The 11,811-nt window shown below is 36.7% G+C and overlaps 1 protein-coding gene and 1 long non-coding RNA gene across 2 annotated transcripts; both read right to left on the minus strand.

The window, feature by feature from the left end:
* Positions 1 to 1,244: 1,244 nt before the first annotated feature.
* On the minus strand, positions 1,245 to 2,839 carry LOC144894918 (uncharacterized). Its single transcript, XR_013625470.1, has 3 exons — positions 2,583 to 2,839; positions 2,123 to 2,446; positions 1,245 to 1,348 (listed from the first exon to the last, which is right to left on the minus strand). It is a non-coding gene; the product is annotated as an uncharacterized LOC144894918 (long non-coding RNA).
* Positions 2,840 to 4,601: 1,762 nt separating this feature from the next.
* On the minus strand, positions 4,602 to 10,139 carry LOC144894908 (uncharacterized). The gene is made up of 4 exons (XM_078788572.1): positions 10,089 to 10,139; positions 8,868 to 9,218; positions 6,319 to 6,429; positions 4,602 to 4,685 (listed from the first exon to the last, which is right to left on the minus strand). The coding sequence occupies exons 1-4, from the start codon at positions 10,132 to 10,134 to the stop codon at positions 4,678 to 4,680; spliced, it is 516 nt and encodes a 171-aa protein (XP_078644698.1). The 5' UTR covers positions 10,135 to 10,139; the 3' UTR covers positions 4,602 to 4,677.
* Positions 10,140 to 11,811: the final 1,672 nt, after the last annotated feature.

An 11,811-nucleotide genomic window follows, 5' to 3' on the forward strand; every position in this document is an offset into this window, starting at 1 on the left:
CACGAGGGTGCCGTCCGGCCCCCACACCATGGTCTCCAGTTCCTCCGGGGTGTACCTTGCACATTCTTGCTCCATTGCCTTGAAGAACTGCCGGGTCCATTCGTCGAACTCCGCGAGGTCGTCGTTGGGTCCGTCGAAGCCGGCAGGGCAAGAGGGCGGGTGCACCTCGACTTGGCGTGGAGGGGAAGACGAGCTAGGCGTCGCTCTGTGGCGCCGCGGCTTGCGTCGGCGTCGCGAAGGGTTTGGAGCGTCGTCGGCGGGTCCGGGATACAGCCACGCCGTAGCGACGAACGTGTCGTCCGGACCGCACACCAAGTCCTCCATCTCCCATGGCGGCATCGCCATCTCCTCGTCCTCCATCGCCTTGAGGAGCTGCCAGGTCCAAAACTCACTCTCCGCGAGGTCGTCGTCACTTGGTGGGATTATTCTGTCACGATACGGCATGTCGATGTTGCGGTGCGACCCCAGGATGCAGAGAGCAGGACCAAATGCCGGGAAATAATATTTATTTTTAGCATTAGTTGCAGCAGCAAGAAATAAGGCAACACAACTTGCTGGCGGACAAACGATAATGATCCCACAAAGGGAGAAGCGCACACCTGAACTAAATAAGGGGACAAATTAGGGACAGGTGTGGGTAACCATGGCAACTAAGGAAAAGGAGGCAAAAGAGGAAGTCCAATACAAAAAGAGTTCAAAATGGAAACCAAAGCCCAAACGGGGAACTCAAACATAAACTGTCACGTGCAAACCCACACAGGGCGTGACAAAATGTGAAGATTTTTATTAGAATTTTCCAAATTAGAGTGAAATGAAATTGTATTTCAATAGATGCGTTTCATTAAAAAAAAAAAAAACAACAACCATGCTTTGTTGACAATAATCACCGGCTAATAACAAATAGACAATGTTGCCTTTATGAGTCTTGTAAGATGGAGGGAAGTCTGTGTTTCTTCACTGCATCCGTTGTTCCAGTATCCATCATAGTAAAGACCACAGCAGAGTTAAGACAAGCGTCTTTTGCTCTCTGGGAATAAAAAAAAAATATCATGCTAAATTAAGAATATGGAACAGGAAATATACAGTAAAAAAAAAGCAAATACAAACATTTATAGTTGAATAATCAGCAGGGATCTTGTCTAGCAATGAAACAGAGCCTGGAAGGGGGAAAAAAGTAAATTAAAGTCAGAAAGAATTTAAAAAAAAAACCTTTGAGTTACATTACCTGTCTTATTTTTGATGATGACGTTTATGAGAAAGGCAATGATGAACAGATATAAAGCCAAGATGGCAGATGCGCTCCAAAGAATGACGTTGATCTCAACATGTGTCTCGTCTCTCGTCTCTTCTAGAATATGAACACAACCAAGAAATGTTGGATTAGTGCAGTGCTTATTAAATGGCGTAACGAATGCTATATTTTAGCATAATTCACGCATGCGCACCAGAGCAAGAATGCCTCTTATGACGGCAGTCAAAAGCACAGTGGAATGTCCACGCATAGTCACACAGTGTCTACCGCTCTTTTATAACTTCATTATGACTTGAAAACATCAACAGCGGTACAATTCCAACACCGTATACTGTATCTACAGTATTTCCTCCAACTCACAAACGTCTCTTGTCCGTTCTTCTGGGTACGACACTTCCTCATTCACTTTACAAGAACACCAGATGCATTCAAGGACATCACCAAAAAGCTTAATAATAGCTTGTGTGTGTGTGTGAATAAACAGGACGGTAAAGAAAAACATGAAAAGCTACATATTCTTATTACTCATTTTGGTAACTAATAATTCGGATGTACAATTAGCTACATTAAATGTGCTGTAAAATACACTGAAAACAACTACATTCATCTTAAATTACGCGATGTCTTTGAACGCAGCCCCCATTGCCGAAGCTGTATAACAGTTTATATTAAAATACTATTAAATAGACCAGTGTTAGTCTTTTTAGACTTGTGTGGCATCTTTTAGCTTCCCTGACATATTTAGCTAATTTGGAGCCCTTAATACATACAAATATATAAATATATATATCATAGATGGTTATGATAAAATATTTAGATATATATTGCAGTAAAACATTGATTTATCAATACTGATGAATGAATGTTTACCTTTAACGATGACTTTTATTGGATTTCCTATGAAAATCGTCCCACATGTGGCCACGGCACAGATATAAGTTCCAGCATCAGAAGAGCTGATGTTCTTTGAGAAAGTATGGATGCATTTCTGAGTGGACTTATCATTGACCTTCTTGCATTCCTCATGAGTGGAAACAAAGCTGGGATGGATGTTGTCCGGTCCACTTCTGAACCAGTGAAGTTTGTATCCATCCTGACAGATTTCATTCCCAGACTGGGAGAGGACGGCACACTGGAACTTTACGGGTTGTCCTGGTTGGACTTCAGAGACAACAGACACAGAGGGTTCTGGTTCTGGGAAGGGGTGAAGACAAACTGAGTGACATGCTAACCACCAGATGAAAGGTCAAATTATATTTTATCAATAAACAAAGAAAGGATAGCAAATTGTTGTATTAAACTGTTTTGTAAAAGTATTTATCATATTTACCTGAGACCTGAAGAAATATTCCATGCAAAAACCTGGCTTGTTGTAAATATACTTTGAAACAGTAGTAGACCCCCGTATCACGCTTCTCGATTTGACTAATGTGAAGATCAAATGTTCCTGGTTGTCTTTTGGCTCTGATGCGATGTCCAGTTTCTGATGGTTCGTAGTCTATAGACCCGACATTTGAAGTTCCGCCTAAAACTTCAGGAAAAGTTCCAGAAACAAGTCGGATCCAAAATGTTTTTTCCATTTGTGATTTTTTCTCAATGGTACATGTGAGAGAGACATTTTGTCCAGGTCTAACAGTCAGAGTGGAAAAGCTGTGAGCTCCTGTACATGCTGAAGAGAAGAAAAAGAAGAGATATTAACAAGAGTCATGTACATCGGAACTGAGCATGGACTTGCCTCCATGTTGGAGCAGGAGCAGCAGATGAAGCACCATCCACATTTTCTTCTGGTTTGACCAAGTGAACAGCAGACCATCTACACAGCATCATAAGGTTATTGACTTGAATCACATCATACCAAATGGGAGGGAACTATTTCACAGCCATCTCATTGGTCGTCAACGGAGCCAATCAACCTCAGTGGAAATATGTCCACCAAAATCTATTTGAGCCATTGTCTTCTTGTGGCTTATTTGTTTACTGCTTTTCTTCACAATGCAGTATTTCCGTGTCTGAGAAAAATCAGTATATATTAGTCCGGCAGATTTGTGTGCATCAATAAAATAATAAAGCATGTAATATTTGTATTGGATTCTACTAAAACAAAAGTTATTTCATTTTTTTTTGGTAAAATGTTTTTCTTTAAGCAAGACACATGCAAAGAAAAGAATTTGCAGAAAAAGGAAATAAATATGAATTCATGTTTCACATAAGGATTGTGAATGATGGGCAAAATTAAAAAAAAAAAAGTGCAGTTCCTATTATGCTAATTCTTCGGTCCTTTGTATTATAGAGAAACTACACACGATAACCAGCACAGAAAGCCTTCGAGTTCTTCCAGAATCCGCACCTATTCAGCCGTATTTATTTGGATTTCGTTGTTCCTGTGAAAGCGGTGTGTTTTAATGTATTTCACCCATGGCCCGCCTCCCGGCACGCCCACTGTGCTGTGGTTGGTCACACTGCCAATGCATCGAGTTCCGGTTTGTGCGGCTAACTTTATAGGAGTTGATAATAAATGGCGATGTATCTTTTTAAAATATCCGCTTTGAACATACAGCCATATGTGTTGGATTCCGAATCTGATCCAGAGTCTGATTCAGTCCAAAGTTTCTTAAGATACAAGGTTACTTCAAGATAGCTTTAGCATTTTAGCATTTCTGCAGCATCGGTAACGTGTAATGTGTTTTGCGGGACTACCGGTGTGTAAAAAAACTTGGGTAGAGACACTGATTGTGATGGGAAACATCTACTAGCAATACTGCTTCCTGTCTGCGCACTCTATAACGCTACACAGACAAACGCTTTTGCTCCATAACTTACATAAAATAAACAGTTAGGACACTGATAAATTGTTACTTACTGCTTGCTCTTCTGACTCTTCCCCACGACCAAGTAACATTGGCAAGTTTGTCGGCTAGTCCATACTGTCCCATGTTCACAAAACAGTCCAGTTTGAAATGCCGTTGACGGATTAAAATGCATTTCTTTTGCTGGTAGGGAAATCAGGAACTCCAACCACTCGTCTTTAGGAATTGTAAACTAATATGATGTTCCCTTTCGAGGCATTGCTAGCAAGTAAACAGCTTATCTGGCTTACAGCCATGACCATATAAGGACGTCCACCTCTCTGTGATGTCACAAAAAGGGCGGTTTTACTACGCCTTTTGAAACAGAGCATTTTGAGCCACCCCAAACTTCTTTCAGGGCTCACTTCCAAATGTGAAAACCTCATATCTGAAACTTTGGCACAATAAGTACAAGAAAGTGAACGGAAGAAAGACATGAAATCATTAAAAATAAATATGGTGCTAATTTTTATTATTATTGTTATTATTATTTAGTCACAAGCCCTCCTTCTCTCCACTGCATCGCTTGTTCCAGTTTCCATCATGGTAAAGACCACAGCAGAGTTAAGACAAGTGCCTTCATCTGTCTGGGGTTAAAAACATGCAAAAATTAACTCATTCAATAACAAAGATGTATTCATGTTTTTATAGACCCAAACGCTCAATCCCAAAGACGTATTTATACGTCTTTTACGTTTTTTTGTGTGTGAGAGGCAAAAAGAGGTTCAATCAGTATTAAGCCAAAAAAAAAAAAACGGCCACAAGATGGCAGAAGTGCATTTGATAGGAGCTGGGCATGGATCTTGTGAATGTAAAAATACAAATAGTGTGAAGGAGTTACGTATTGTAGGGACGTTTTTAAGGCATGCACATTCAGACACACACAGTTTAGTTTAGTTAGGTAGCAGAAATTGACTTTTGCCTCAGATTTTCTTGGATACGACAAGGCAGATATTCATAAGCAGCTGGTGGCACACCTCCTGAAGTCCTACAAAGCCTTTGGCTGCTATGTCAATGAAGATACACTTTTTGCATACCTTTTTTTTTGCAAAAAATTGTGTCAAATTTTCTCCTGTTTCTAGTTGGGAACTGAAATTTTCCTGAAACTTATCTATTTTCTACTGTTGATTACTAAAGGATGGAAAAAGGTAGAAACAAACCATATTTTGGAATGAAAGATGAGAGTCTAATCTTTCTTTTGGTATTATTTTGTATATTTTGTTATTTTTGTTCTTTGCAGACATCTTTCTCTCTACATGATTGTAGAGAAATGTCACAAACGGTAGCAGAAGTTGACTTTTGCCTCAGATTTTCTTGGATACGACAAGAAAGATATTTATAAGTAGCTGGTGGCAAACCTCCTGAAGTCCTACAAAGCCTTTGGCTGCTATGTCAATGAAGGTACACTTTTTGCATACCTTTTTTTGCAAAAAATTGTGTCAAATTTTCACATAAAGCTGTTTTTCTCCTGTTTCTAGTTGGGAACTGATATTTCCCTGAAACGTACCTATTTTCTGCGGTTGATTACTAAAGGATGGAAAAAGGTAGAAACAAACCATATTTTGGAATGAAAGATGAGAGTGTAATCTTTCTTTTGGTATATTTTGTTATTTGCAGACTTCTTTCTCTCTACATGAACATAGAGAAATGTCACGAACGGTAGCAAAAGTTGACTTTTGCTTCAGATTTTCTTGGATACGACAAGGAAGATATTTATAAGCAGCTGGTGGCAAACCTCCTGAAGTCCTACAACTTGGCTGCTATGTCAATGAAGATACACTTTTTGCATAACTTTTTTCAAAAATTGTGTCAAATTTTCACAAAAAGCTGTTTTTCTCCTGTTTCTAGTTGGGAACTGATACTTTCCTGAAACTTACCCATTTTCTACTGTTGATTACTAAAGGATGGAAAAAGGTAGAAACAAACCATTTTGGGGGATGAAATTCGAGAGTCTAATCTTTCTTTTGGTAGGTTCAATGTTTATATCGCCATCGAACACAACATTCAGTGTGTCATAAAATTTGAGTCAAATTCTTTAGAACATTTTCTGGAAGTGAATGAGTTAAAAACATAGAACAATTAAACATTGAAAGGGAAATACAAAAATACAAACATTTAAGGTTGGGTTCTTGCTTTGCGATGAAGCAGAGTCTGGAAGGTGCAAATAAAAAGTCCATTAAAGTCAAAACCAATGAAAAAAAGGGCTGTGAGTTACGTTACCTGTCTTAGTTTTGATGATGACGTTTATGAGAAAGACGATGATGAACAGACTTAAAGCCAAGATGGCAGACAAAAGGAGGAGACAACCAACATTGAAGTGTGTCTGTCTGTCTTGAGCATCAAGAGGAACAAACAGGAAAGGTTGGATTAGTCCACAAGAAGCTGAAGGAGACAATGAAGTTTTGTTTCCCATAAAATTTTGACTTTATGTTGTAATATTTTGACTATGTACTCTAATAATAGTCCAACTTTTTTCATGCATTACGACTTTGGCTTATTGTCGTAATATTTGAATGCTGTGCTTGTATTAAACTGGTCTACAAAGCAAAATCTTTCCGGAACAAAAGTATTGACATATTTCTTGGTTTAGTGCAGATTCATACAGTATTGGGTTAAAATGGGAAATTAATGCAAAATAAGGCAAAAACAGCAGTTTATCAGAATGTAAAGTGTGTCCACTAGCAACCAGTTCTATCTGTCCTGGCCTGTCTGCAAATTCCAGTACATCCATTTTAATGTCTGAAGTTTTGACGTAAAATATTTTGATATTTGCAGAAATGTTTCTCTTGGAAGAGGAAAAAATGCAAGCATGTAGAGAAAGTTCAGGAACACTAGCAGAAATTAACTTTTGCATCACAGATTCTTGGATACAACAAGGCAGATATTTATAAGCAGCTGGTGGAAAACCTGAAGTCCTACAAAGCCCTTGGCTGCAATATGTTACTGAAGCGAAGTGTTGTTAAGACGCTTTTAGTGAGTCAATGAGTGTGCGTGCGAAACTAAATTTTTGTACTCATAAAATTCAGATGGCCGTCGTTTTGAATTTGTCTTTGTAAGTTTGCGGCGTTATAATACAACCTAATACAAGTTTCATATTATGATGCTGTAAAATTACAATGCGACTTTTTTACAAATTACAATTACGACTTTCTTCGCATGAAAATGCGACTTTTCCATTGTAATGCAAAGCTACAAATTCCAAACATTATTATTGTGATATTATGACATTCTTCGCACGGCTTTTTTCATGCAATTTTTGCAACTTTTCTATTGTAACATTCCGACTTTGTTCTTTTGCATGAACAGGATATAACGTAACATTACTACCTTGTGTTTGCAAAATTCCAATTTTTATTTTCCGACATCTTGGCTGTATTCTCGTCACAAGACGACTTTTTTCTTGTGACATTACGTCTTTTCTTTCGCAAGATTGCGACTTTAGTATTGCAAAAATGCAACATTGTTGTTATAACATGAACGTTACACAGAGTAACATTACAACTTGCGACATTGTTTTTACGACAGTCCAAATTTATTCTTGTGACAGCTTGCATTTGGTCTCGTAACGATATTCTCGTATACGATATTGCGTCTTTTTTTCGAACAAGCTTTGCGACTTCCTATGACAGCATTCCGACTAACAGTACATCACCTTGTGTTCGCAAAATTCAGATTTTTATTTTCTGACCTCTTGTCTGTATCCTCGTTACAAGACGATTTTTTTCTTGTGACATTACGTCTTTTTCTCGCAAGATTGCGACTTTACTATTGCAAAAATGCAACATTGTTCTCATAACATGAACGTTACACGGAGTAACATTGCATAACATTTACGACATTCCAGATTTAGTCTTGTGACAGCTTGCATTTGGTCTCGTGACTATACGACTTTGCGTCTTTTTTCGTACACTTTTTCGCGACTTTCTATGACAGCATTCCGACTTTTGTATTAATATTACATTACCTTGTATTCGCATCTTTGTGTCGTCTTGGCTTTATTCTCGTAACATTACGACTTTTTTGTTAGTGTAACAAAAACTTTTTTTAGTCAAACTTTTTACTTGCGACGTTTAATTTTTTGCTCAGTACTTTTGCAAATTTTTTGTCGCAACATTCTGACTTAATTTTTTTCCATTACCATTACATAATGTAACATTACTAACTCGTGTTGGTAACAGTTTATTCTTGTGATGTCTTGGCTTTATTCTTGTAACATTATAGCATTCTAACTTTTTATGTTTCATTTTTTTGCTCGCTACTTTTGCAAATTTTCTGTTGCAACATTCAGACTGTTTTTTTTCCATTACTGTTACATAACGTAACATTACTAACTCGTGTTGGTAACAGTTTATTCTTGTGATGTCTTGGCTTTATTCTCGTAATATTCTGACTTTTTTTGTTGTTGTAGCATTCTAACTTTTTATGTTTCATTTTTTTGCTCGCTACTTTTGCTAATTTTCTGTCGCAACATTCCGACTTTGTTTTTTTTCCATTACTGTTACATAACATAACATTACGACCTCATGTTGGTAACAGTTTATTCTTGTGATGTCTTAGTTTTATTCTCGTAACATTACGACTTTTCTCATAACCGTGTGCCTTGTGCCTCTATAGCAACATTAAACAATTTTTCTCGTAAATTTCGGCACAATTGAATATCTTTAAAGAAAATCGGCATTGATATTTATTATTTAGAGAGTTCCACGCGAAACAAACAAAATTAAGAGCATCATCGCCATAGTGCGAAAGACTAAGAATGGAATAATTACTTTCAGAGTCCACTTTCGTTCCACTTCCAAACACGATGCTGCCACAGGTAGCCATCGCACAGTAGTAGGTGGCGTTCTCCGAGTCATCGCTTACTGTGGTGAAGAGCGAATAGACGCATCGTTTGGGATTCGCCGTGCTGTCGCATTCTTTGTTTGACCTTCCTTCAGCACGAATGATGCCTGAATGGGATCCAACTCTCAACCAGTGGACATGGCGCCCCTCCGGACATGTGATGCTTGTGTTCTGGTCATAAAGCAGCGAGCACTGGAGGGTGAAGGAGTCACCTCGACGTAGCGGGTTCAACTCCGCTGGCCACTGCATGAGGGAAGTGTTATCTGGCTTCTTAGCGTCTGCTGGGGACAACAAACACTTGTCTAAAAAAAGACACCATGGAAGGTTGCCCTCTAGTGGCTGTGAGTAGTATAGGTGATGCTATCCGTGGTATTGTTTAAGCTCTTTGGGCCAATTTTTCAATTATTGTGCAAATATTTACAAGAAAATTAAGGCTAAAAATACAACAGGAGATTCATGGCAATAAAGTCAAATATGACACGAATAAAATCATAAAATTAAAGAAAAAAAGTCATCATTTTACAAGCGTACATTTGTATCATGATGAATAAACACTACCAGAATAAAAGTTAAAATAATAATGATATAATATTCCCCCTTGTGGTTCGTAAAGCTTTTTATTAAAAATTAATTTTGGTTCAACTGTAACGGGCAAATTAAATTAAATTAAATTAAATTAAATTAAATTAAATTAAATTAAATTAAATTAAATTAAATTAAATTAAATTAAATTAAATTAAATTAAATTAAATTAAATACAAACTATTTGGGTCACACACAAGTCATACAATCTATGAATGAAGTCCAAATTAGGACAGTAAAGTCAAAATATTATAAGTGTTGATTTTACCACATTACATTTTTAATATTACATTCACAAATATGAATCTAAACTACGGACGAGTGTTTGGGTCATACTAACAACTAAACAACTAAATATACTATGAGAATAAGTTGATAAGTTATAAATATGAGCATTAAATGGAGAAAGTTTAAGCATGCCCCTTAAGAGATTAATATTAGCAATTATTACAGTCGGTCCTGAATGAGACAATCGTGTTTTTCTTTTATCAAACGATGCTATTGATACCTAACGAGATGTCCGTCATCATTAAAGAAAATCTTCAGAGCTAAAAAAGACAACTTACATCCTCCATAAAGAAACATCATCCACACAAGCGTCACCTTCATCATTTTCGTCTCCGTCTTATTCCGCAAGTGAAAAGATGCTCGGCGGCAAGAAGGGGTCGTGAAAAGTACACGACCCAACGTTTCCTGTCACGTCATTGTCATGTGCAAGTTTTTAAGGTTTTCAGGTCAAATAGGGTGGAAGGTTCAATACTTTTCTTTTACATGTGACTTGGCTGTTCAATCTGTCATTAATTTCTTCTTTTTAGTTGAATCTACCAATTGTGTAATTTTTTTATGTAGTGTTTTTGAGTGTAAAAGTGACTATAGGGGTGTTATTTTATGTTTAGTGAGCTCTAATTAAATTTACTTCCAATTTGTGTTTATGTCAAAGAATTGATGATTTAAAAAATGATTGTAGACTCATATAAAGTGAACAAGCAAATTATTGTTAAAGTTAGTATAAAGTAGAAAAAACTATGGAAGATATTATACTGTACTAGCCACATTTGCATTCATTCATTTTATTTATACTTATTTAAAAGTAGATTTTAATTTATATATTTAAATCAGTATAATTTACATTACTTATTTATATTTTAGCTGCAATTTATGGATTTATCTGTTATTTTTTAATCAATATTTTTAATCAATATTTAAATATTTAATCAATATTTTGTCAATATACTTTAAAAGATTTATTTGTAATTTTCCCCTAATACTAACAATACTAATTATAATAAAATAAAATGACAGGATGAAAAAGAGAAATGAAATGATGTTCAAAAAAAGCGTGTAGAATCCTGATATCACATCTTAATGAATATAATAAATGATGCATTCACTGGACATCAGCACTGGAGCTATGGTGGACATTTTGGAAAAAAAATCAGACAGAGAAATTCATCATATTTCAATGGTAGTTTAATTTCAACATTCAACATAAGCATCCACATTTTCAATCAGGCTTTTTTTTTAATGAAAAAGATTTTTTTCTTGGCTTCACATTGGAACAGTCGATCCTTCAGGCTTCAGAATTGTGCAATCATGTGAGGCGTTTGAGTAACACTGAAGATAATACTGCAAGTGATGTGTACCGATACTTTGTACATGATTGTAAATGGAGTAGTATAAAGACGACTACAGTATTGTTAATAATGTTAGGCGTTAGTCCGCTTATATGTGAAGAGTTCAATTACTGCAAGTGAATCAACAGGAAGCTGATTTTTCCCGATGCTGCAGTTTGGTGTTGACTTTTGTTGATCTCATGGTTGATCTTGTGGTGGTTGCAAAAGTTTTGGGACAAGAATGTGACACCTTGTTGTGTCCACCCAACATTTAGCAGCAATGGTTTGACTGGAGAAGGCACATACTGTTACAGCTGGCTTTGGCGTTTTAAAGCAGCAATATGAAACAACTGTCCTCAAAAAAAAAAAAAAACAATTGGTACACTGGTTTGTAATCAGGAGAGAACCTGCCTCTATTGTTGCCATGGTGACCGCACATCACCAACTGTTTGCGGTCGGGCGGACCAGCCTGGAAACCGGTGCTAGTGATCTTGTCTTCATATAAAACATATAAAATAGTTTATTGTTCTCCGTTTTGTGTTTACTTAAAGGTCACGTACATTTTATAATTGTAGCGGGATAAAAAAAAAACAAAAAATACTTTTTTTTTCTTATTCCTCCTTTAAAACAACATTGTTTGTGAATATAGCACAGTGAAACATGTTCTGTCCAAAGA

This window comes from Doryrhamphus excisus, linkage group LG23 (assembly GCF_037039965.1).
Source record: "Doryrhamphus excisus strain RoL-2023G ecotype Guam linkage group LG23, RoL_Dexc_Guam_v1.1, whole genome shotgun sequence".
NCBI classification, from domain to species: Eukaryota; Metazoa; Chordata; class Actinopteri; order Syngnathiformes; family Syngnathidae; genus Doryrhamphus; species Doryrhamphus excisus.